Consider the following 27242-nt stretch of genomic DNA (forward strand, 5'->3'; position numbering starts at 1 on the left):
CATTTAGATGAAAAATGCGAGATCGTACCGTCGCTCCTTCAGCTAGAAAATTGTCTAACTCAGCAAGTTGAAGCTTAATCTGGTTATACTCGGCAAGAATGTTTTTATCTTTGCTCCCTTGGTTGAGAAGGGCGGTAACCCGTTCCAAGGAAGCAAGAAGACGAACTTTGTCTTTCTTTCTATTGTTTGAAAGACGGCAAGAATGGGCTATAATCATTTTTTTTTTGCTGCGAAGCTTCACTTCCTCCCACCAATCTAACTCGTTGTCAAAACCTTCTTTTTAGTTCTCCACCCTGTATATGCTCTCTTAAAATCTGTTTGAAAAAGGGGATCAGTTAAAGAAGAAGTATTACATTTCCAGTACCTCTTTCCTCTTTCTGGAAGAGGAGAAGGATTAATATTTAAAACGACTCCATCATGATCTGAGAAATAAACAGGCAGATGTGTAATAGAGGAAGAATTTAAGGTATTAGAAATGTAGAATCGGTCAAGCCGACTGCAAATATTATTTGAAGCATTTCTCCAGGTAAAATATCTATCTTGAGGATAGGTGGTCCTCCAGGGATCTATGAGAGAAAATTCGTCACACACCAAACTAAGTTCCTGGTGACCTATGTCGCATATAACAGAGGAATTACCTATTCTGTCAAGAGTAGAATTAAAACACAATTGAAATCTCCAGCTAAAATGAATGGGCAGTTACCTAAAGGTACTGCGAAAGGTTATTAAAAAAAGTTATTTTTATGCGGGGGGTCGTTTGGCGCATAAACTGAAATGAGTTTTATGCGTCCACCCGACTCTTTTAAAAAACAGCTCACAATTCTGCCCTGAGAATCAAAATTAACGTCGGACAATTTAAAAGAAGCACGAGGAATAGAAATAATAACAGTGCCGCAAGAAGAGGATGTGCCATAGCTGGCAAACATTTCCCCTCTCTACTCCTTTTTCCAAAGTTGGAGATCAGAGGGGCACGTAGTGTGGCACTCCTGTAAAAAAAAATACATCGTAATTTAGACAAAGATTAAAAATGTGTTGACTTTTATTAAAATCACGCATACCATTAACATTTAAAGTTAAATGGAGATCATTGTGCTAAAAAATATAAAAACCTGGAGAAAGTTCGTTAAAAATAAAAAAAAAGGTTATTTACAGGTAGTTCTTGTAGAATACTGCCTGTTTCCGCAGAGCTTTGTCTGAGTGCTGCCGAGAAATGTGCCGGGTCCACCTGGTGGGAACACACGCCGAGTGTGGACACCAGGGGCACTTCACCTGAGTTAGTGAAGCGTCTTTGTGCACACTCAACCTGTGTCCAGAAAACCCAGACCACGTCTGGGATTTAAAACGGCATCTTGGTGCCCTGCATCTTGCAGGCTCGCTGAGTCCTGGGAGCTTCAGCGAGCTAAGATAATTTAATACTTTTCCTATTTTCATAGGGTTTACCCCCGACGCCTCATCATTGTCCGTCGAGTCCTGCTCTTGCTTGGACTCAGATGAAGCGTCAGAGGACGAGGAAGAGGAAGAACTGCCTGAGTTAGAGGCGGAAGAGTTAACGGTTGTAACCTGCTCCGCTGGAGGGGAGGAGTCCATGGATGACACGCTCTCTAGATCCGAACCAAAAATGTCAGATGCTGTTGGAGTGGCCCTTTTGCTAGAAGGGGGCCTCTTGAGTTGATCTTGCCCGTTTGGTTGGCCGTTTCTTCTTACGGGCCAATCTTAAACCGTCGTCCTGCTCTGGGGCCTGCACGTTTTTACAGTCCTCCCTGTCACAGACTAGGGAAGGAGGGAGGGCCATTCATGCCCTTACAGATGGCACACTCCAACACTCTAAAGGATGAATCAAAGGGAATGGTTGATTTACAAGCATAGCAACAAATGCTAGGGTGAAATGGGCCAGAGGGTCGCTTACATTTTGAACAGGGGGTTATTGGTAGTTCTTTGTCTGGTTCTAAGGGTTCCGGTGTAGGGGGGCTCTGGGGCTGGGCGCTCCTCCGCTGCTGGTGGTGCTGCTGCATTGGGAGTGGACGATGATGTGCTTTGTTAGCAAAGGACTTGGGGCAGGCTTGAAAGCCATGCCCGTCCTCCCCGCAGAAAGTGCAGACAGTGCTGTTGGGACACTCGTTGGCGATGTGTCCAACCTGCAAACATTTAAAACACTTGATAGTATTGCATTCCTTTGCAAAAAGGCCCTGTTGGCCACACCGGGCACAAGTGCGGATCTGGCCTGGATACGAAATCCGGGCGTTCCTATCTCCAATGCGAATAACAGTAGGGATGGGCGTGTTGATCCACATCCTATACTGTCTAGTACCGTTAATTAAAAACGGTTGGGTTGTCTCCATACGTGGTGAAACGGCCAGCGATCACCTGGCTGTACCTACCTAGAATATTACGTACTATACTATCATGAATAGACTTGCTAACGTAATGTACAGTTATGATCATGACATCATTAAATTTTGTGACGGTGCATTTGTCTAGTGTAGTTACTTTAGGATAGAACTCCTTACACAAAAGTGATGACTTGTATACTATCTCAAATTTGTTACCTCAAATTTGTTACCTGGCAATGGCTGGATAGCTGCCAGGTGCTCCTTCGCTTTAACGCCAATGTCGTGAAGCTTAGAAAACAGCAACTTGGGGGTCGTCTGCTCCTCAAACTGAACTTCCATGGCTCTATCTCTATATAAGGCACTAACGGCCATGGTACTTTCTGTTAAGAGTAAACACCTGAAAAAGGGAAAATCAAAAAGCAAGTCAAAATATCGTCAGTCACAACTGCTGACTGACAGTAAATAAAATTCAAGCCACTTGCACGGCCAACTAGAAATATATATACAAAGGGAGAAGAGCGAAGCTATCTGCTCTTTCTATTTCCCCCGGAAAAAGCTACCTGCTAATTAGATCAAAGGAAAAACCAAGGAAGAGCAAACTGCTAAACCTGGGGCTAAACAAGAAAAATATACACTGTACCCCTAAGCTACCTGCTTAGAAGGGCTATATGAAAAAAAAATGGCGTTCTCCTTGAACAATAAAACCCAACAGCACACGGACTTTTACGTGTTCTGGGTAGGGGAAAAAAACAAAACTGCACACACCCCGTGCAAAAAGGATAGGGCCGTACAACTGCTACGGCCCCAACAAAAAGGCGAGAATAAAGGACCACTGGGCTGTGGCAACCAGTGCACACAGCCCACTACAAAAATGGAATAAAAAAACACTGAAAAATATTGCTTAAAAATACTCCAATAAAATAGAAAAAGGGACCAGCTAGGTCTATAACACTAATCTAAACTTACGATAAAGGTAGAAAAAGCAAAAAAGGGCGAAAATCTCGCAGCTCCGAGAGACAAACGTCCGGCAATACCTGAAAAGAACAGATACGGTTTTTAAATGGTTTATTTCTTGCGAAAAAAACCTTCATCAATATATACAATTTTACAAAAACAAATTTACAGATTGAAAAAAAAAGGTACACATCAAAATTACAACACCTTATTTGCATAAGTTTGAAGAAAAACAAAAACACTTCTCACTTTGGATATGAATCGGTATTTCAAAATATTTAGAAAAATCTGTTTGCTATTTAACCCACCACCAAATAAAATTGAATTCTGACCAAAAATTTTACATTGAAAATTCAAAGAAAATTCTCTCTTCAAAAGGGGACAGTTTCTTCAAAATTCTCGAATTGCCAAGACAAAGGAAAACAAACCCACCACCAATGCTATTAACCTCTCTTCAATTTTCTAGGTATCTAAGTTTGTTGGTAAACTGTCGAAACGAAACTCTGAATCAGTCAAAACGAAGAATGGACTGGTAAGGCGGCTGAGGAATCAGGTACTTTTTGAGACGGCTTTATGTCATGTTTCGCACCATTTCTTGCAAACAAAATTGTCCTTCGAAAGATACTTAACTGTCGTGCCGTCTCAACCTCCAGTGCTTTTGATTTTGGCTTTGGAAACAACGAGTAGATTAGCGTGTCCGTGTCGGGCGCGTACGCGCGTGTTTTATTTAACCCGCCCAAGTAATGACCGAGCCACTGGCCCACCGGCTTGACCACACCGCACTCGACGAAAACATGCTCTAACGTCTCAAGCCGAGCGCAGTGTGGACACAGACCCCGGTCTTTGGACTGTTTACGGAGTCTGTGGCCGGTGGGCAGCACGCTGTGTACAACTCGAAAGTTTAGTGCAGCATGAGCATTGGACAATACTACACAGCGTTCAAGACCATGCCGTGGCCCAGTCTTTACCGGGGTGGGAGCGCTGTACCTGGGGCTCTGATCCTTTGGACTCGATTATGGTTGCAAGGTGTTCTTTGAGTTTAACCCGTCGGCAGTCTTCAACGAAATCTCCGTGTTTCCGGAAATTGAACAAAATAGAACGATAAAAGACAGGTTGGGTATCACAGTGTGGCAGGTTCTCGCGCGCCAACGACGGGTCTACACTCTCCGTAGAGACAGACCGCACCAGTAGCGCGCAAGAACCCGCCACTTACCAGGTTTGTTTGAAAGAATACTGGCGACGTGAACACCCTGCAAGGCGGCAATCTTACTGTCGATGTCGACCATCCCCATGGAGGGAGGTACATGGTCTCCCGGCTGACATATTCTGTTTTGTGCCCCCAAACGAAACTGAAAATCAAGCTGTTGATTTTTCCAAGTTTCTCTTTTGGGGGCGGGGCAACTTCAGCTAAATACCAAATTTTCAAAATAACGAACGTATTAATCACTTGAACCCTCCTCTTCATCGAAAAATCACAATCTTCCCAGTCCTTCATGCACTTTCCCAATTTGCCCAATTTCTCCTCCCACATGTTATTATTAATGTTCCCATAACCAAAAGAAATACCAACAATTTTGGCTGAAGTTACCCAAGAAATGTCAACCGGGCCACTTGGTCGGTTTTTCCATCGACCAAGGAACACGCCACTCGTTTTCGGCTGGTTCAGCTTTGCGCCTGATGCGCGCTCGTATCTCTCGACCAGCGGAAAACTACGGACGATAGATCTATCGTCCGTCAATATGAGGGTGGTATCATCAGCATACATCGAAACACTGGCTTCAGTGCCCCCCGGTAATTTAACACCCTTGATTTTGGGGTCGGCCCTAATCGTGCACCCTAGGGGCTCAAGGGCAAAGATGTACAGAAGCGGCGAAAGCGGACAGCCCTGTCGAACCCCCCGGAATAGCGAAAAGGGACGGGAGATGTGCCCTTTGCAAATCACACTACTCTCAATATCAGTGTACAAAATTGTCACCCATTTTCTGAATTTTCACCGAAGCCAAGGGTCCCGAGGATCTGCTGAAGATACCCCCAATCGACTCTGTCAAAGGCTTTTTGCTGGTCGAGCGATACGAACGCAGCGCACATGTTTTTCTGATCTACATAACTCTGAACGTTGCGAAGGAGATGTGCACTGTCCAGTATGATTCTCCCCGCCACCGAGCATGTCTGATCGTCATGGACGATGCTGGGCAAAATTTTGCGCATTCTGGTGGCGAGGATTTTAGCATTGATTTTGTAATCGACGTTCAACAGTGATATGGGCCGCCAATTAGTTAACTCTTCCCGACTACCTTTATTTCTTGTACAACAACGTGACGAGACCCAACCTTTGACTTTGACTAAGACTGCCATTTTGAAACACACTATTGACCATGTCACAGTAACTTGGCCCATATCATTGAAGAACGTCTTGTAGAATCTATAACTTAAACGAGAGTAACGAAGTTTAATTGTGATTCTACCGACCATTACCATAATGAGGAGTCAGGTGAGATTGTCTTGTCTGGTATTTGAGGAACGCACTCATTCAAAGAAAGAATGCACTTGGTGCGCATATAAATGGGGCCGTGCCCGTTCAACCGTCAGTGTTTAAAGCAATCGCATTACACTGGCTCACCAACAAGGGTGGGCAAAGTTCTAGGCTTGATTCATGAATGTTGAAAACGAGGGAGGGTAGCTACCTGACTCCTCATTACGGGAATTCTAGTGCTGAGTTGACAGAGGCATGAAATGGATGAACATGTTGTTTACTACAGAATTGTAACCATTTTGATAATGCACAACAGTATTGTTTTTGCGTACCTGGTCTCCAAGACTGGAATATGATGTCAATAGTTCCTTGTGAAAGTCCTCTTGAAGCGAGGGAACTCCTGATAGAAGCCCAGCACACATGACAAGGCGGTCTTGGAGATGACGAGACTGTTCCGTTACATGTGGTAGGTACAGTAGGTTGTCGCTCTTTGGAATGACCAATGGAGTTGCGATCAGTAATCGAAGGAGCCTCGGGAACCAGTGCTGTGTTTTCCACTGAGGGAAAATTAGGACCCCGGTTGTCAGGTCCAGCTCTACTTTTTGGAGAACCCTATCGATAAGAGAGAAGGTTGGAAAACAATATATCAATTCATTTGACCATGATATTGAGATGGCGTCACATGACTCAGCCTCAGGGTCAGGTAACCATGATATAAAGGGTTTAAGTTGGTAGTTATTTCTTGAGGCAAACAGATGTACAAAGGGTGTGAATCTCCAGAAAGACATTATGTCTTTCAAGACATTAGGGTTTAGTTTCCATTCAAGATTATCATTGAAAGATCTTGACAAAATAAATCTGCTTGTGTATTACTTGAGTCAGGAATGTGTCGTGCAATTTACCATACGCCTTGTTCTAAACACCAAAGCCACAGTTTTTTTGGCTAAGTCATTGAGGTCTTTAGAGTGGCATCCACCCATGTGGTTTATATACGCCACAGCCGTAGTGTTGTCTATTAAGACTGACACAGTTTTGCCTTGAAGATGATCGGCAAATGAGGATATTGCGTACATGACTGCTAAGAGTTCAAGATAATTGATGTGAAATGATGTTTCGTTAGAAGTCCATCGTCCATTCGTTTTTAAATTCAGACTAGGACATAATGCTCCCCATCCATTTGATGATTCATCAGTTTGGATTTCAATGTCGGCAACTCTAGGTAATATGGGACGGTATGAAGTAGCCAAATTCAGCGTCCACCAATGTAACTCGTGTTTAGCACTTTCAGTAATGTGCATTTTGGCATGAAAATTACCTCCATTTTTCTTCAAGGCTTCATCCTTTGCCATTTCAAGATTTCTGTAAAAGAGTGGTCCAAGGGGTACTGCTGGGAAGCATGAAACAAGTTTCCCTATAATTTGTGAAACGATTTGTATCGTTGGATGTGTTTGACTTTTCAAAGATCGACAGAGGTCAATGATGGCGGAAACCTTTCTGGTTGGTAAACGTACGGTCATATCCATCGAGTTAATCATGAATCCCAAAAATCCATTTTTTTTAGTAGGGTTCTTCATAGATTTCTTTTCATTTAATACGAACCCCAAGACATTCATAACTTTGCATCTTTCATCAACATTCCTTAAACATTCATCTTCTGTATCCCCGATGAGTAATGAATCGTCAATATAATTGACAGATATGTGGCCTTTGTTACGCAGAGTAGCAGTAACTGGTTTCAAGACTTTTGTGAAGGTACGGGGAGCACTAGCTAACCCGAAACACAAGCAAGTAAATTGCCACAGTTTGTTATGCCATTGAAAACGTAAATACTTTTGATGTTCTTGAGCCATTGCGTTGGTATTGTAAAATAGGCATCTTTCAGATCAAAAGATGCTAGAAAACTGCCAGTTCGAACCAACGTTAAAGCATACTCCAATGTTTCCATCTTGAAGTGATTGTACTCAACAAACTTATTGAGTCCTTTTTAAGTTTATAATTGTACGCATGGAACCATCCTTTTTAGGACGAAGGAATATATTCGATAAAAATTGCCCTCTGCATGGGCTGACCTGTACAATGGCCCCTTCTTGTACAACGTTTGAACCTCTTCGTCAATCATTTGTGACTCTTTATCAGAGTAACATATTGTCTTAGGGGAAAAAGACTGACGCGGCGTTCCCTTAAACTCAATATGTCAGTGAGAAATGGTATTTAATATCCAAGCATCAGAAGTAATACTTTTCCAAGCTGATACAAAATGTTGCAATCTTCCCGCAATTGGAATTTCAGCAGTTAGATTAATGTCCTTACTCACTTGCTTGGCAGACCCTTGTCCTTGGTCTTCAGTCTTATCCGCATAGGCATACGACGACGAGCCCGCGCCATCTTGGCTGTAATAGGGTCGACGATTTTTCTGCCAATTTCCCCTGTAATAGGGTGCTCGTTGTTGCTGGTTGCGAAACGATAGCCGGACGAGCTTGGGCGAGAATATTGATAGTTCGGGGCCCCTCGGCGTCGGAAGTTCGAAGGTTCCTTGCCATATACTTTTGAACTCAATTTATTTGTTTCCTGTATGGACTTACAAGATTGCACAAGATCATCCCCAAACAGTCGAGGTGCAATGTATCTGAGATGAACACAATGGCGCATATTTCGGACTTAAGTCCGGCGTTATGCTATCGCGTCTTCTAATGTTCAGTTGCGCGTTGCCATTGCCCATTATTGCCGCAGCAATAAGGGTTCTAATGAGTCCCGCTGTATCAAGGCTATTGTTGCCAGCCTTTGTATTGCGTGCCTGCAATAGTTGGTCCGCGACCTTTGTGACTGCAATAGATGCATGTAAAAAAAAGAGCTTTGTATTTTTTGAAACCTCACGTCTCTTTGTCTAGTAGTGGGTTTCAAAAACGGCCAAATCTCTGGATTTACCTTTGTCAGGCAAAGATTCGGACAATTTTGTGTTTATCATAGCCTTTTAGCTTTTCTTCTAGCTTATCTTGGTGGATTTTCCCCGTGCTAGTGAATTGATTGTTTTTTTGCCAGATTCTCGTTAATGGAAGGTCCTTCCTTCTCATCGTCATTGACGAGTGCCGCCATCTCTAAAAGCAACTCGTCGTCGGCTATTTCGCCTGATTTAGACTCATTTGGAGGATCCACAAATATGTTATTGACCTCGTCCTCCCAGTAGAAATTTGTGTCCATTTCGGGTACATGTACATCTACTGGCATGGCGTTAGCACGCTCACTTTGCATTTCATCCCTTTCAGGTATGAATTCGTTTTCGCCCCTTTCGAGTGCAAATTCTATGGTCACGCCACTACCCACGCTAGCGTTAGTAAATGCATGGCTTGGTTGCTTTTGGCGAGCAAGCGCATCTGAAAGGTTTGCGACTGTATGTTGTAGCGCAAAGACTACCTCGCGCAAGTCAGAATTCTCATTTTTGTTAATACTCGCGCTAGTCGTATGACTCTCACTAGGCGCACTACCAGCAGCAACAGGTATGGCAGCTTTAACGGTTGGTTTGCGTTTTGTACGCTTCTTAGCTGGCGCTGGCGTGGGTGGCTTTGCCTGATTTGGCTGAATAAGATCGGAAAGCTCGTCTTCAAGACGAGAAACTATCAATGATTCATCCCCCGAAGGGTTCGCATGCATTTCTAAAGTACAAATGTCATCCATCATGGTGACTAGAATTGGCCACGCAGTGGTCCGTGCGATCGAGTGTGTTCCTGATTAACACCAAAAATACACTGACGGTTGAACGGGCACGGAAGCATTTATATGCGCACCAACTGCATTATTTCTTTGAATGAGTGCGTTCCTCAAATACCAGACAATGCAATCTCACCTGACTCCGAATGGAGGTAACGGTGAGGTAGAATTCAGCGGTCAAGCCATCCGAACCAGGTGACTTGCCCGCCGACATATCAAACAACGCCGGCCTCACCTCGCTGACAGTCACCGGCCCCTCGAGCAACAATTGCTCGTCGGGGCTCAGTGAACTGTCAATGGAACCCCTGTGGAAATCAATCTCTTTCTGGTCAATTTTAGTTCTCGTATATAAATCATCAAAGAAATCTCTACAAATGCTGGTCATGTGTGTTTGGTCTATTTGCAGTTGACCAGAACGATCACGGAGACCCTGCATGCGCTTTGAGTCTGGGTCGCGCGTTTTGGGCTGAAAATTTTTCTCCTCTGCAACAAAAACTGGATCGGGAACAGAAAAACGGAAATTATTCAGAGTTGAAATTGGGCTTTTAAGTTATGCAATTGTTCTACGCATGCAGAGTCTCCGTGGTCAATTTGATTTTGCAAGAGATCGATTTGTCTCAAGAGTTCCTTACGTTCAGAGCTACGTTTTCGTGCTTCACCAGCAGAAAACGCAACCACTGCACTCTTTAGATGGATTTTTCCCCTGTCCCACCACTCAACTAAATTTTCAAATTCCCCTTTTCTTGTAACCCAATCGTTCCATTCTGAACTGACAAAGTGTTGAAAATCTTCCCTCCCAAAAAAGAAGTATTCAATTTTTCAGTAACCCCGGCCAGCGTTGTGAATTTGGTTCGAAAAAACCACAGAAATTAAATCGTGGTCAGACAGGGGACATGCAGTGATTGCGCCAAGTGAACCCGCGGACAATTCGCGTGACATGTATAGGCGGTCGATTCTTGTTGCCTTTTGGCTATTTTTGGAGTGCCAAGTAAATCGTTTTTCATTTGGGTTTTGAACCCGCCATACATCAAGCAGGCCGCTTTCCCGCACGGTTTTCTGAATTTCTTATTTCCCCGGCTGCTTTGATAGTTTGAAATCCCCCCTTTAGAATCAAAAACCAAATTGTCAATACATGTACAATTAAAGTCACCCCCAAAAATAACATGTCTCATTCACCGTGTGTGGTTACATAACTCAGACTGAAAGAAGTTTTGTCTATCGTGCGGATCATTGGGGCCATAGACATTAACAATACGAATTTTTGTATTTGTGTTGGGGAACGAAACTGTGAGGGAAAGCAGCCTACCCCTATTGTCACGCAAATAGTCCGTAGGACACCACAAGTGGCGTGAAGACAGCAAGATGGCCGCTCCACAACTCGAAGTAGACCCAAAAGACCAGAACCCAACGCCGCCAAATTCCCGGGCCCACGCTCTGGGTTCAGAGAAGCCCGAGACGTGAGTTTCCTGCAACAGCAGAATATCAATATTCCGACTGTTGCAGAAACCGAAAATTTGACCGCGTTTCACCTGATTCCTCAAACCATTAACATTGAAGGATGCTAATTTGAAATGAACCATACTAAAAGCTAGCAAAATTATAGTAACACATAACCAGTCCATAACCAAAAGAGTTCAAAGAAAAAACAAAGTCCTAAAGTTCGTCTTGTTTCAAAAAACAAACAAACAGTTCAGTTCTTTTTATATTTCTTCCCTCCGTCTTCAACTCTTCGTCGTTCATCTTCTTCATCTGGGGAACAGCCCCGCTTGCTGCTTACAGCACTGGCCATGCTGGCGACCGAGAATGTGGAGGCGCCGGAGTCCGAGTCCGGGTCCGAGCCCCCGGCCTCGCCGTGGAAAACCTCCTCCGCCTCCCGGGCTAACTCGTCCTCTAGTCCGTCGAATGGGTTGGGCGTTGTTACAGCTGCTGCCCATTCCCTCACCCGTCGTTTCGATGCCTCCTCGGTGGTGAAAACTAGCTGTTCGCCATAGTCCACGGTTATCCCGGCTGCCGCGTTTCCCTCCGTGGCCTTAACCGGGGAAGAACGTTTTCCCTTCGGCGCTCTTTGAGCGGGTGGCTGGGCTTGTTTCGTGGCGACTGGTTTGGCGACTCGGCGGGGGGCTACTGTCGCGTCCGTGCGGGGGACCGGGGCTGGCTTGGTGGTACGACAGGGGGCCGTCTCGGTGTCCGCGCGTGGGACCGGCTTGGTAGCTCGACGGGGGGCCTCTTCGGTGTCCGTGCATGGGACTGGTTTTGCGGCTCGACGGGGGGCTGATTCATTGTCCGCACGGAGCGCTGGCTAGGCAGCGTGAGCGGGGCTGTTTCAGTTGCCGGGCGGGGACCTGTTTTTTTGGTTCTCCGGTGTTCGGGCTCAGTGCTGCGGCTCTTTGCGGGTTGCGCTTGTCGGCTGGGTGAACGACTCATGCTGTGGGAGGTCGCCCTGACCATCGGGCGGGCCGCTAGGGGAACTTGCTTGCTCCTCACCGCCTCGTCCCAGAAGCCAGGCGGTTTTTCTGCTGGGGTGACGTTGGGCTTGTTCTTGGTTTTCTTACGTGGCGGCGTCTCGGGTATGGCTGGGATGTCATCACAGGGGCTGTGCACTCCTTCTGCAGGCGGTGGGAACATCATGGTGGTTGGGCGGGCCGGCTGAGATTCAGCCGCGGCTGTCTCTTCGTTACACTGCGTTGCGTTGACCACAGCCTTGACACGGTGAAGCACGTGGTCGGCATCCGACCGTGAGCCATCATACAATGTCTCACAGTGCGAACACCAAACCAACCACTTCACCGTGCTAATCAAACACCAGACCAGAAGAGAGTCTGGCTGGTCTCTAGCCCTGACCCATACAAAACGCAGGAACGGGTTAGGGAAAAATAACGGACCAGGGCTTTGCAACCAATGTGCTCGACCCAGGCCCACAAAATGTTAACAAAAGGCAGTCCCAAAAAACGTGGCTAAGTGACTCAGGAGCGGCACAGCCGACCCGAGGACACCTGCCATCACCAATGCCCCAATGGCCTAACGTTGGGAGGTTTTTAACGCCCCCCGTGCCACCCTCCAATTCAAATCCCGCAAGCGGTTACTCAAATTGGAGGAGTGACACAGTTTTAAAACATGCTTAAAATCAACCACATTAATTGCCAGATGCTAGGTAGGCTCCCGGCTCGACAACAGGTCGTAAAGTTGCCGGACCCTTACGGGCCCCCAGTCGATGTCCGGCGTAATGGTAGAAATAAGCAAGACCAGTTGCAAAAATGACGATAAAACCCAGTGGGTTGCAGGGCGTGTGGGTTATCATTCCTCCAGATGTTGCGGGGGAGAACCCCAAGGAGTGACGAGGCCGCCCAGTACAGAGAAAAAAAATCTCCAAGGAGGACCATGTCACTCAACAAAACCCCAAACCCACTGGCAAAGAAAGCGTCACATTTGTGACGAATATTGGTGACCCCAAGGCCACCATTAGCTAAAGTCTGGACAAGGACTGACCTTTTGACAAGTTCAGTCTTGCCAGACCAAATAAACGAAAAAATGGCCCGGTTAATAACCCTCTCTACCGAAACCGGTAGAGGGTACACCGGGGCCAAAAAAAACACAACGGAGTTAAAATCAAGGTGTTGACCAGCAACACCTTGCCTAAAAGAGAGAGCATCCCCCTTTTCGACATGTCCAAAGTGGACTGCAGATTGGGGATCCGCTCTCTCCAATTCATAGGGCCCATGTCCCCACCGCCAACCCAGACACCGTTGATTTTAATCGGGTCTCTAGTCCACTGGATAGGGACCACATCGGGAAGGCAGTCTGGCCATGAGCCAAAAATCAAGCCTTTGGACTTGGCGAAGTTAAGGCGAGACCCGCTCGCACGAGAAAATGCATCGATGATGCCAAACAACCGCCTCACCGATCTGAAATCCCGAACTATGCAGGTAGTGTCGTCTGCGTACTGTAGAACCTAGGGATTGTCATACCGGTGAGACGGCAATCTTTAACAATAGTTTGAGCAAAAGGCTCAATAAAAAGCACATACAAAAGAGGGGAGAGGGGCAACCCTGCCACACTCCCCTCGTGACTAAAAAGGGATCCGACAAAGATCAATTGATAAAAATGGCACTGGATATGTCTGTATATAGCAGCTCTATCCAGTGCCGGAAATTAGGTCCAAAACCAAAACGGTCAAGGACCTTAAAAAGAAAATCCCAATTGACCCTGTCAAAGGCCTTCTGCTGATCAAGGGAAATAACAAGGCAGTCAAGGTTCTTCCCATCCACGAATGCTACCAGATCCCGAAGGAGTCTGATATTATCATGGTTGGACCTCCCCTTGACGCCACAAGTTTGAAACTGACCGACAATGCCGGGCAACACCCGACCAAGGCGGAGGCACAAGGCCTTCGACATGATCTTATAATCTACATTGAGAAGGGATATGGGGCGCTTGTTCCTAGGATCAAGCGGATCCCCTCCCTTCTCTAAAATGGTGATGATTCCTAATCGCCGAGAATCACCTAGACTATTTAAAGAAAAGGCGCAACGGAAGACCCCCAGAAGGTCGGGACCGACCAAATCCCAGAACTTCACGTAGAATTTCTTGGGCAGGCCGTCCCCACCAGGAGTCTTACCGTTGGCCATACTACTTAAAGCCGCATCAAGTTCCGACAGCTCAAGTTGGCTGTCCAAATCGATGCGGCTCTCTTCGTCTAGAATAGCCGACAAAAAGTCTAAAAAAGGAGATTGCAAATCGACCTCCACAGGCTCGTCGAGATAAAAATCTCGATAAACAGCGGAGATCTCCTCTGGAGAGGAAACAATGTCCCCTCCAGGACTGTAAACGGAAGAAATGATTTTCTTCCGAGCCTGGGAGGTCTCTTTTTGGTAGAAGTATTTGGACGGCTTCTCCCCTTCATCGAGGTCACGAACCCGCGAGCGGACTCGAGCCCCCTCCACTTCGAAGTCGTCCAGTTCGGAAATTTCACTCCTATTATTTTCATGCCGAGCAAGAACTTCAGGAGTGGAGTGCCCAGCATTAAGTTCTGAAACGACGGAGCGCAGGGCAGCCAAAAGTGACTCCCTGCGCTTCCGTCTACTTCTTACCTGTCTATAAGAAAACATGGAAATAAATCGCCTAATGCGAGACTTGACGTCCTCCCACCAGAGGAGTTCGTTGCCGTACCCCTCCTTGAGCGATCGCCAGCCTGCATAAGCTTCTCTAAATTCCCTTTGAAAGCCAGCGTCGGCCAGGATAGAAACATTACATTTCCAATAACCCCGACCGGCGCCAGCAATTTCCGGGAGATTAAAATGCAAAACAACACCGCTTGACACCGTGTTCGCCGCATTGCGCCATGTAAAAGAAATTTCTGACGGATTGAGAGACCGCCAGCAGTCGCTCAAAGAAAGATCGTCTATAAGATGGCCTAGCTCGCCGGACCCAATCCCACAAGATGTGGAATCAGAACCACGGCGATCTAGGTCCAAATTTAAAACACAATTAAAATCTCCCGTAAGAATTACGGGAAATTGTCCCGTCAGACGGGATGCAACTTCCGTGAAGAAGAGACGACGCGTCCTGCGGTCGACCAGAAACGACCCTTCCTTCGGAATCAAAGGAAGGATCAGAAAAAAACGCACTTCTGGCAAGCAGGAGGATGATGGTGCCTCGGGAAAAGGAAGTGCCAAAACTGGCAAATATCTTCCCCTTCCACTCTGCCCGCCAAGAAGCTAAGTCATCATTGCCGGCAATATGACACTCCTGAGGACAAGAAATGTCATACCCCCGGCAAAGACTAAAAATCCGTCTCCTCTTCACTGGATCACGCATCCCATTCACATTTAGTGTGAGAACGGCGGCCATGCCGAGTGTTTAAAAATTACTCGGGCGGATCACCCTTAGGGGATCCGTCCTTTGTTTTGCTAGGTACGGGAGGGTTTTTTGCAACCCTCTTCCCTCTGTCTGAGTCTGAAGACGACTCAGACGATCTGTCTGAGTCTGAAGACAACTCAGACAGGTTAACTGATTTTGGCTCACCAGGGATGGATGGCGCGGCACTAGAGGAGAGTGCGGCCTTAGCCTTACCATCCTCCATCTCCGAACCGGAGGAAAACCCTGGCCCCGTGCTCTTTTTCGGGGCCACACACGAAGAGGCCGAGTCTGAACCAGAAGAAGTACTTCTGGCCCTCTTCTTTTTCAATTTTCGCTTCTTCTCCTCTACTTGGGAGAAGGGCATTGCTTTTTCGATGGCCACTGCCTGGCATGCGATGTTATCACAAACCACCACTGGTGGTGCGTTGACGCCAGTACAGTCGGCACAACCGACCCGATTCGTGAGTGTGCCTCTGGTGATCTCACGACCGCAGTGGAAACATGCCCACGCGGTCGGAGCCTCCAGAGACCCACAAACCCTCGCGCAGCGCAAACACGCTGCTCGAAGTAGTTCGAAAGTGGATAGAGTCGGAGCCTCCGAGTCCGAAGTGTCGGACTTCGAAGACTGGAACTCGTCCGAATCGGAGCTCTCCACCCCCGTCACATCCACAGCTGTGGATGCGGTAGGAGGCGAAGGAGGCTCCGACTGGCTAGGTTATGCAGGGGCAGATTTCCCCTGCACAACTACATCAGCCCACCGTTTGGTGGGCTTCACTTTGTTAGCGAAAGACTTAGGGCACTTCTGAAAGTTGTTCCCCTCGTCCCCGCCAAACGTGCACTTAACACGGTTTGGGCACTTAGACGAGAGGTGCCACAACTTTAAACATTTGTAGCATTTAACTGCCTTACAGGCCGATGCTACATGTCCCTGGTCCCCGCACCGGGCGCAAGTCCGGTTCTGGCCAGTGTAGCCAACCCAGGCATTGCGGTTCCCGATGCAGAGAACCGAGGGAATGTTTTGGACACCTGACATAAGGTATTGTCGGGTGCCCGTAAATACGGAGGGCTCTTCGGAGTAGGTCTGAAACCTACCCTTATGAACCCTCCCGTATCTAGAGAGGATGGATCGGACGATGTTATCGTCCAGATCCACCACAACAAGCTAAACAGACACCAGCTTGAGGGTGCCGTGTGAAAGCACGTGGCACCCTTCAAGCCGGTCTAAATGCGACAAAAACCGCTTGGCTTGGGCAGACTTGAACGTTACGTCAAATCTGCCACCCGGCAATGGCTGTTAGGCCTCAAGATGGGCCGCGGGGGAAATCCCCACGCCTTTGAGCGCCTTAAACGCGTCACTAGGCGCCCTCTTGCCGTCAAATTTGACTTCAACGGCGCGGAGGCGCCGAGCTTCGTATGTCTTAGAAGACATGTTGAAGCTGTCCCAAAATTAAAATGTCCAACTACGACCAAGAAAGAAAAAACAAAAGAATGGACACCAAAACTATCTTGTGTCGATGTCCAAACTAAGGGATGGTAGCAAACTGCCTACCAGTCCTACAGAAATATATAATACAGATACCGATACAAACTTGTATCGGTAATAACTAATTTATTATATACAAAAAGAGTAGTTGTAGTAGTAGAAACATTTATTCCAATGTTGCCATTTCCACACAATAAAATGTTACAAAGCCATGTCAACATATTATACAGAGCAAAATGCAAGGAGTTATGTAATTGTGTATAATAATGTACATGGATCAATAGTAGAACACATTTACGACAACATTTAGGTATAAGGTGAAGCGTCACGCTTTTGTACCCTAACCTATCGACAGACAAGTGGACATGACCAAGAAAAACAGAGACAGTGACAAAGGACAAAATGGACAACAGTGAGACACACAATGACACAACCTAGAAAAACACAAACTGGTATGAGACGAGGGCATACATCTAGATTCATAAATTATAACTAGTTATTCTAATAAACGTAGAAAAACACAAACTGGTATGAGACGAGAGCATACATCTAGATTCATAAATTATAACTAGTTGTTCGAATAAGAATTGAGTAGATGTGATCTAAGATTTTTAACAAGACAGAGAAGGAAGGTGCTGATTTTAAGAAGTCATCTAGACTATTCCAGTATGATGTACCACGTTGAATAACGCTATTTTTAGACAATGTTGTTCTGTTGAATTGGACATATAAATTTCTCCTACTAGTGCTTCGGGTATTATACAAATGAATATCAGATGCGAGCATAAAGAAGGGGTTGAAACAAGTAGGTAATGCATTGTGTGTGAACCTATACATAAATTCGCCAAGGTTAAAGTAGTATTAGTCATTGAATTGTAAGAGTCTCAAATTCGCAAATAAAGGAAGGGTATGATCACGATAACCAGTATGAGATAGTAATCGGACTGCTCGCTTCTGTAACATGAGCAGTTTGTTGCATTTGGATGGTGAACCACCCCAAGTCAAAATTGAATAATTTAGATATGGCAAAATAAAGGAATTGTACAAGGTTAGTAAGATTCTACTGGGGGGGGGGGGTAATATTTTAAATGATTAATTATGGCTATATCATCGATGTGTTTTTTCCAAGTGAGATTCTCGTCAATAGTTAATGCCCAAGAATTTAGTGCGTTTTACTTGACTTACATTGGAATCGTTTAAAATTAAGGGAACCGATTGAGTATATTTATACTGCTGATTCACTCAACAAGAAGATAAATCACAGGTAGCAACTGCCTACCTGTGATTAAGAAAGAAAAATGAACGCGGAGGCCAGGCCCCGCAGACCCGAAATTCCCCACCGGTGTAGTGCAGAGAACCCCGAGCCTACAGGCCCGCAATACCCGCGCTACGGCTCGCTTCCCGCTGCCGACCCACCGCCTAGCGTAACGGCGGTAGTCGGCTGCGTAACGGGTCACGAGCCGCAGCACAAGCACACGGGTCCCAACCCCGCAAACACTAGAGAAAGGAAAAAATTCCCCCAACAAAGGACTTCACGGGGCTATGCACACGCACAGCCCCACCCAAATGAATAGGGCCGTGCACACTGCCACGGCCTAAATAAAGAAACGTGTAGAAACGAATGGGCCATGCACGCTGCCACGGCCCAAGCAAAGGACGTGTTAAAATGAATAGGCTGGCGTGTACAGCACTGCGTACACAGCCAGCAACAAAAACCAACACCAAAAAACACCCAAAATATCCCCAAAAATCTCTAAAAACTAGACCTACTTGGTCTATAAACTAAGACTAAAACGCAGATACCAAAATTATCGCCTCACGCGATCTAAAACTCGTTTATCTTCGCAGACAACCCGGAGCTCCGGGAGGCGTGGCTGTCTGAAAAGAACAGATACTGTTTTTTGATTTGAGACAAAGAAGGTCCCCGCAGGTCGACTTACCAATGCGCCGAAGTACAATGTGCTGGGGTCTCGAGCCCCCCTGCCCTAAACCAGAATAAACACAAACACCAAAAAGGACAAACACCTGAGAACAGAAAAGTCACCGATCGACGAAAATGTCACAAACGACGAAAAGTGTCCCAATCTGATTTCAAGAATCTCTAAAAAGGATACACAGATAACAGTGACAGTAAGACTAGCGGTTAAAAAGCTAACAATACATTACAAACAGGTAATTAAAAACTTTAAAAACACGAAGAAAACATTAAATCGATAATGTTTATCGAAGAAAAAATCACCGCTAAAATACCTTATTATGCAAGAAGAAATACCAGTTCCAAGAAACATCCCCCCTCCCACCCCTGAGAAAAGTTTCCCGGGAGCGGGAAAAAAAGATTTTTTCCCGAAAAAAGCACCAATTCCCCACACTGAGACAGCAACAAAAGTAACTCAGCGGTGAGTTTACTGAAGACAAGGATGTCAACAGCACAAAAACTGTTCTTCGGGGAAGTCCCGCTGCAAAAGAAGAAAAACAGTTAGACAAAACATGCAAAACAGAAGCAGACATAGAGGCAGATGAAAAAAAACCTGAACAACGGCAATAAACAATAAAGGATACTAAGTCCGTCTCCCAAACCTCGGTATGGGGCCGATACGCCTGTCCCGCTGCAGGAGACCCGCAGCATCGGTGATGTTTCGATCTTTCCAGGGGACAGGCGCCTCTATTCCTTAAAAATTGAAAAAAGGGAAAAAAAACCTAAAATTAACCCTGACAGACTTAGCATCAAACTACACTAACTTACTTAATATCTAGGGGGGGGGGATAAAGCCGTTGTGGGCAAGACTAGACATTGATGAGAACGCGGTCGTCTCTGATAGAAAAAACAGAGCCGCCGACGTTCCACAACAGAAAAAACTTGTTTCGGTCTAAACGTAAAAAAAAATCTGCCTCTATGCGCTTATGAAGAAAAGACTTAGAAGAACGGAGAACGGTCAGGAGGTCAACGTAGTTGCCGTCGAACAAGGCTTGGCAGCGGGACTTCCAAATCTGCCACTTCAAAACCGAAATCAAAAACCAGACGAAGATGTGGTTCTTATTTGTGGGGTTAAAACCCTCTGCGAAAAATACCACTGCTGGGGAGATGGAAAAAGTGGGCCCGCAAACACGTACACCCATGTACGTGGCCCAATCCCACAGCACGGTAACAAAGGAACAGTCCCATAGCAATGCAGAAGCGACTCATTATTGTTACAATTAGGCAGAGGGCCAATGCCCCACGATAAAAGGCGCTGGGCCGTCTTCACGGCGCTCCAAACAATGCGCCAGTTTAATTTCCGCAGGAAGTGATCTAAAGAGTTATTTACAATGAATGAACAATGCAGAACGGTATAATTGATATCTGTGTGCGGGAGCGCCACAGTCACCTGATTTAAAACTACATTGTAAAGGTTATTTACAGTGACGGTGTTCCAGTTGATAGACAGTACATTAGGGAGAGAAAGGATGAGATTACAGAACGTGACATAGATGCGAGGGACCGTCGAGGAGTGTGGACGGCTATTAGAGAAGAGACCAGTCGGAAGGAATAACGAAGGGAAAAGGAACACAAGAAAAGAGCTAAAAGACTCCAAGGCGGAGCTGCAGGACTACAAAGCGAGCTGAAACCCTTAATGAAAAGAGCATCAGCTTTAAATCTTATGTTAAAAACACCGAGTCCACCGCTGTCAAGAGACTGACAAACAGTGGACCGGCGTACCAGTTCCGTCTTACCGGACCATAATTACCTTACAAACAGGTAATTAAAAACTTTAAAAACACGAAGAAAACATTAAATCGATAATGTTTATCGAAGAAAAAATCACCGCTAAAATACCTTATTATGCAAGAAGAAATACCAGTTCCAAAAAACATCCCCCCTCCCACCCCTGAGAAAAGTTTCCCGGGAGCGGGAAAAAAAGTTTTTTTCCCGAAAAAAGCACCAATTCCCCACACTGAGACAGCAACAAAAGTAACTCAGCGGTGAGTTTACTGAAGACAAGGATGTCAACAGCACAAAAATTGTTCTTCGGGGAAGTCCCGCTGCAAAAGAAGAAAAACAGTTAGACAAAACATGCAAAACAGAAGCAGACATAGAGGCAGATGAAAAAAAAACTGAACAACGGCAATAAACAATAAAGGATACTAAGTCCGTCTCCCAAACCTCGGTATGGGGCCGATACGCCTGTCCCGCTGCAGGAGACCCGCAGCATCGGTGATGTTTCGATCTTTCCAGGGGACAGGCGCCTCTATTCCTTAAAAAAAGTAAAAAAGAAAAGATGATCTTGTTGATCTTCTTCTCCACGGTGACCGGCATCGGGTAGACAGGAGCTACATACAAGAGGTAAGAAAAAAGGACTGTGTTAATTACAGTCACTTTGCCGATTAATGACAAATGGCGTTTATTCCAGTTTTCTACTGAAGACTGGAGTTTTACCAGGCGGTCTTCCCAAATCCTGGCGGCCATGTCTCCTTTGCCGACCTAGAAGCCATTAATTTAATGGGATCTGTTGTCCAAGAAATGGGGTAAAGATCCCCGAGTTGCTCTCACCAATCACCTAAAACAAAACCTTGAGATTTGGTGACGTTAAGTCTAGAAGCCGCTTGCACCTTGAAACAAGCCTATAATGTTAAAAAGTCTATGAAGCGAGGAAATATTGCGAACAATACAAGTTGTATCGTCCGCATATTGTAAAATTTTACACTGCAAGTTGTTACTTCCAGGGATAAAAATACCTTGGATGCCCCTATCGTTACGGACAGCCGCAGCGAAGGGTTCGATGAAAATGACATAAAGAAGAGGAGACAGGGGACAGCCCGGTCTAACACCTTTCTGTAAAGAAAAAGACTCAGAAAGAAAGCCGTTAGCAAGAACTTGGCTGAAAATTTCAGTGTATAGTATTTTGAGCCATCTGATGAAATTAGGCCCAAAACCAAGCTTGTGAAGAACTTGGTGAAGAAAAAAAACAGTTTACACGGTCGAAAGCTTTTTGCTGGTCAAGAGAAATAAAAAGTGAATTTAATTTCCTCTCGTCTGCATAAAAAACAAGGTCCCGTAAAAGCCCGGCATTATCGTAAATGGAGCGCCCTTGGACCCCGCAGGTCTGAAAAGGGCTAATGATAGAAGATAGAACTGAAGAAAGACGGTTACAAAGAGATTTAGCTAGAATTTTATAATCCACTTTGAGCAAAGAAATAGGCCTTTTGTTTTGAGGCAAGGTAGGATCACCTGACTTGTCCAAGAGGGTGATAATGCCGGTTCTCTGTGAATTAACCAAAATCTGTAAATCAAAAAAAGTGTTAAAAACACTAAGCAAATCTGGACCAATGAGGTCCCAAAAGGTGAAATAAGATTTTTTAGGCAAACCGTCGCTGCCAGGGGATTTGCCGTTCTGCATACCCCGCACAGCAGCGTCGAGTTCAAAAGACAAAAGAGGAACTTCAAGATTATTAATATTCTCTTCAGAAAGAGTATCAGAGATCTGATCTAAAAAGAAGGATTGGAAACTGTCAACAGTTTCATCCCTCGCGAACAAAGAAGCATAAAAGTCTTTATAAATATCTACAATTTCTAAGGGTGAAGAAGAGACAGTCCCGTCAGGGCGCTTAACTGAAGAAATAGATGAAGCTTTTTTATGATTAAAATCTGTCTTAAAGAACTGGCTGGAGGGGTGCTCATTCAGACGATGGATGCGGGATCGCACCCTCGCTCCTTCGGCTAAAAAAATCATCTAATTCAGAAAGAGAAAGTTTAACTTGGTTATATTCAGCGAGAAGGTTCTTATCCTTGCTTCCTTGGTTAAGAAGGGAAGTGATCCGCTCAAGAGAAGAAAGAAGACGACCTTTCTCCTTTTTTCGGGTCTGAGAAAGACGGCACGAAGCTTCACGTCCTCCAACCAATCCAACTCGTTATCAAAACCTTCTTTGAGCGTTCGCCACCCTAAATAGGCTGTCTTAAAGGCTTCTTGAAAGGTCACATCTGTTAAAATGGAAGTATTACATTTCCAATATCCTCTTCCCCTCCTAGGAATAGAGGAAGGGTTAACGTTAAAAACAACACCATCATGGTCTGAGAAGTGAACAGGCACATGCGAAATGGTAATAAACTTCAAAGAATTAGTAATATAAAATCGGTCCAGCCGACTACGAATGGTATTTGAGGCATTTTTCCAAGTAAAATATCTATCATCAGGATGGGTGGTCCTCCAAGGGTCTATCAGATTAAAATCGCCACACACGGAGCGAAGTTCCTGGTGACCGATGTCGCAGGTGACAGAAGATGTACCTATTCTGTCCAAGGCGGAATTAAGAACACAGTTAAAATCACCCGCTTAGATGAATGGACTATTCCCAGTAAAGTACTGGGAAAGGTTATTGTGAACATTCTTTTTATGAAGGGGGTCATTAGGAGCATAGACTGAAATCAGTCTAAAGCGACCACCTGACCCATCTAAAAAAAACAGCTAGCAATTCTTCCTTGCAAATCACATTTTAAATCTGACAGTTTAAAAAAAAGAACGTGGATTTAAAAGAATGGCAGTGCCACAAGAAGAAGAAGTACCGTGGCTAAAATGTCCCCTTTCCACTCCGATTTCCAGAGTTGCAGGTCTTCGGGGCCAGTTATATGACACTCCTGCTAAAAACAACGTCATAATCAAGACAAAGGTTAAAAACTTGCTGGCGTTTGTGAAAATCACGCGTGCCATTTACATTAAGGGTAAAAATAGTAATCATTAGGTTAAAAAGGAAGAATGCTTGGAGAAATGCCATTTAATTAAGAGTAAAATTTAAAGGAATTCCTTGCAGAAATCCGCCTGTTTCAAGATGGCGTCAGCAGCGTGTCTCCGGCAAATGTGCCGGCTCCACCTATAAGTGTGGTGTCCCTGTGCACCGATGAGACATGTCGGACTAGGGCCCGACCATGCAGGACATGTAAAAGAACAGGACAAAACTTTGCATCTTGCTGGCTCGCTGATTCCAGGGAGATTCAGCGAGCTTATATGTTTTGAACATTTTTCCGTCTTCACAGGGTCCACTCCATCGACTTCGTTGGCCGTGGAATCACCCTCGGACTCGACATCCGACGAGTCAGATGACGAGCTATAGGAGGAGGAGGAGGAGGAAGAACCAGAAGAAGATACTGCTTTTTAGCTGTTTCGGTGTACACACCGAAACAGCTCTTGTTTCTGTTATTTTTTTTTTCTCTTTTATTGCTGACGTCATCACGTGATTTATTATAGAATTGTGAATATTTAATTTTTCCCATAGACTTTGTACACAGAAATTTAAAAAAAAATGTCAATTTTCAGAGGGCATTTTCGACACTTTGCCATTAATTCATTTACACCAATCTTTGTCCAAGCAAAGACTCTAATTCAAACAACATTGTGTAATGATGACGTCATGATGACGTCATCCGGTGTTTATTTATAGGCAATTAAATTGTGACAATTTTAATATTTAAAAATGCATAAGAAATCAACCGTACGCGTCCGCAGCATTCTGTTGCCGGCAAGTGGTATAGTAGGTTGAGGTCTTTATTTCATTCAGTGTGCGTAAAATCACGTGACCCTTGTTTCCGGTCGAAAAAGGCCAAAACCGGAAGTGGCTTATTATTTAAAAGTGGTAATAGATATGAACTTGCTTTTAACTGTGTTAGTCTCTTGGCTGATAGTATTCTTCAAATCATCTACCGATGACGTCATGCAATCTTCGAGCGTCCTCTAGCGACAGGTTGAAAATTTTCAAAAATGTATTTTGAATAGATGTCTGTGGCGAAGTTTGTCGGAATCGCCTAAATATTGGTGTATATGGATGACCTTGACCCACTTAAGACGTGCGCAAAGTTTAAGGTGTATGACGTCATCAGACCGGAAGTTATAATGAAAAGACCCTTTTTCCTTAAAAATTCCTGAAAAATCAACCATGGCAGTTTTTATATTAGTTTTTACTTTAATTGTCTATTTAAGGGTAGGTCTAAAATATTTCAAAGTTTCGAGGCAATAAGCAAACTCGGACATGCCCTGCGCACGCTTAAAACTTCAGGTTGACAATAACTCTGCTTTAAAACATGCACAGTCCACAATGTACATGTACATGCACGTACGTTGTACATATCGTATGTCAGTCAGCCCGCGCGCAGCGCACGTGTTGCTGAAGTCAAATCCTGTCCACAGTGACCGTTTTAGCCGATTTCCGGCTAACTTTGACAGATTTTATGTTCATGCATAGTCAGGGACGTAGGATAGACACTTTTTGTATAGAATACGCATGTACATGTTCATTCGACCTGGATGAAACTCCTTTTACGGCAGTCATTAACAAAACGGTCGAAACAGCTCAGTGTTTGTCCACAAACACATTTCTAGTTTTCCTTTTGGTTTTACCTGGTCGTGCTCCATTGACGAGTCGCTGGAGCCAAAGAGATCCGAAGCAGAAGGAGCGGTTTTTTTGCTGGCGACTCGAAACCCGTCGTCCTGGGTAGGGGCTAACACTTGTCTGCAGATGTTCCTGTCACATACAAGGGAGGGTGGACCATTTGTGCCCTTACAGAGGGCGCACTCGAGAACTCTGAAAGATTCAGAAAGAAGAGAACCCTTGCATGAAAAGCAAACAGTGCTAGGGTGAAAAGGCCCTGACATTTTTTTTTACACTTGGGACATTCTTTGGCCGGAAGTTCTTGTTCATCAGCCGAACTCTCGCTAAGCCGCTCCCCTGCTGGCTGTGGTGGAGGAGGAGGAGGTGGAGCCGTAGTCGATTTACTCCATGCTCTCTCTGGTTGAACTTTTCTGGCGAAGGATTTGGGGCAGGCCCGAAAGCCATGCCCCTCCTCCCCGCAGATGGTGCATTTTGTGCTATTTGTGCATTCATTTGCCACATGGCCGACCTGCAAGCATTTAAAACATTTTACATTATTGCATTCCCGGGCATAATGCCCTTGTTGGCCACAACGGGCACAAGTTCGGACTTGCCCGGGATATGAAATCCAGGCATTACGATCCCCAATCCTGATTACTGTTGGGATGGCAGGGGTCACCTTCATCCGGTACTGCCTGGTACCATTAAATACAGTGGGGTTGTCCCCATACGTATCTGCCTAAGATATTTCTGACAATGCTATCATGGATGGCCATTCTTACGTAGTGAACGGTTACAGTGACAATGTCGTTAAACTTGGTGACAATGCACCCATCTATGTCGGCTACTTTAGGGTAAAAATCCCTACATACCTGAGCACTCTTAAAGACTACTTCAAATTTATTTCCCTGCAAGGGCTGCACCGCCACCAAGTGTCGAGCCGTCTGAATGCCAATTCCCCTGAACTTGTAGAACACTGACTTCGGTGTCGAAGCCTCTTCAAACTTAACCTCCAAGGCCTTGTCTTTATGCAAGGCATCGGCCATGGCGATCAAAATACTCTCTTCTAATATAGAAATATCAAAAACTGAGAATTATATGAGGCGTCAGTCACCGCTGCTGACTGACAAAAGAAGTAACAAAAGTAATAAGGTCCCGGGCTATCTGCACGGGGAAAGGGCGTTAAGAATATACAACGGGAATAAGGGGCGTAGCTACTCGCTACTACTATGGAAGATTTACACAAATATAATGCGTCTTGAGCTTCCTGTTCAGGAAAGAAGTGAAGGAATTAATATACAGAAGGGGGCTACAGGATATATATATAACTGAGCAACTTGCTCAAAAGGGATAGAAATATACAAAAAGGGAAAGCCTATACTACGGTCAAAAACAAAATGGCCTACAAACTGCTGTATAGGAATTACACGGGGCTACGCACTGCCACAGCCCTACGTAAAGCTAAGGTATGGGAGCCGCACGCTGCTACGGCTCCGAACAAAAGACTAGAACAAAAGAGAACTGCAATAAAAGAAGGTGCTGTCGTGTGGCGTACTCCGCACACACGAGGCAGCAAAAAATGGAACTAAAAACCCTTCAAATGTCTCTCAAAATGCAAAATATGAAAAAAATAAAGATGACTACAATAATCTATGTTCACTTAGCTAACTGCTGGTGTAGGATTGGTCTCAGGTGGGACCTCCACTCTCCAGTTTTTGGTAGAAGATCATGGAGCCGAAAAAACGCGTTCTGAAAGAAAAGATACGGTTTCAAAAATGGTTTATTTTTCCAAATAATCCATCCAACACAATTACACATATATTTACATCATAAAAGTAAAACTTTACATTACATGAATTTCAAAAATTAACCACTCTTACTTGCAAAACAAAACAAGTAACAGGTGCGCATTGTCCGAGATGCTTCTCCCCGCTACCGAGCAAGTTTGATCTAATTTGACGATGAAATGCAGGACTTTGCGTAATCTGGTAGCGAGGATTTTGGACAAGATCTTGTAATCCACATTCAACAATGATATGGGCCGCCAGTTAGTCAAATCTTCTCCACTCCCCCTGTTTTTGTAAAGCAAAGAAATGATTCTCTCCCG

General features: G+C 45.1%; 1 protein-coding gene and 2 pseudogenes across 2 annotated transcripts; all 3 read right to left on the reverse strand.

The window, feature by feature from the left end:
• Positions 1–236: 236 nt before the first annotated feature.
• Positions 237–4576, reverse strand: LOC119733120 (annotated as a pseudogene).
• Positions 4577–5796: 1220 nt separating this feature from the next.
• On the reverse strand, positions 5797–8364 carry LOC119733328. 2 transcript variants are annotated; one of them, XR_005271780.1, is made up of 2 exons: positions 8068–8364; positions 5797–6369 (listed from the first exon to the last, which is right to left on the reverse strand). XR_005271780.1 is itself a non-coding variant. In XM_038206918.1 (2 exons), the coding sequence occupies exons 1-2, from the start codon at positions 8140–8142 to the stop codon at positions 5991–5993; spliced, it is 450 nt and encodes a 149-aa protein (XP_038062846.1). In that variant the 5' UTR covers positions 8143–8364; the 3' UTR covers positions 5797–5990. The 2 variants fall into 2 exon arrangements, 1 of the variants encoding a protein (XP_038062846.1); XM_038206918.1 differs by having other exon boundaries at positions 8072–8364.
• Positions 8365–16612: 8248 nt separating this feature from the next.
• Positions 16613–26181, reverse strand: LOC119733121 (annotated as a pseudogene).
• Between the last annotated feature and the right edge of the window lie 1061 nt (positions 26182–27242).

This window comes from Patiria miniata, unplaced genomic scaffold (assembly GCF_015706575.1).
Source record: "Patiria miniata isolate m_02_andy unplaced genomic scaffold, ASM1570657v1 HiC_scaffold_25, whole genome shotgun sequence".
NCBI lineage: Eukaryota > Metazoa > Echinodermata > Asteroidea > Valvatida > Asterinidae > Patiria > Patiria miniata.

What these genes read in the sequence shown, in the direction of transcription:
- LOC119733328 (XM_038206918.1), bottom strand. Translation starts at nt 8,142, where the DNA reads ATGGCGCGGGCTCGTCGTCGTATGCCTATGCGGATAAGACTGAAGACC. An exon ending in GACAAGGGTCTGCCAAGCAA is followed by an intron (nt 6,370 to 8,071) that starts GTGAGTAAGGAC and finishes TCTTATCGATAG; the next exon opens with GGTTCTCCAAAAAGTAGAGC.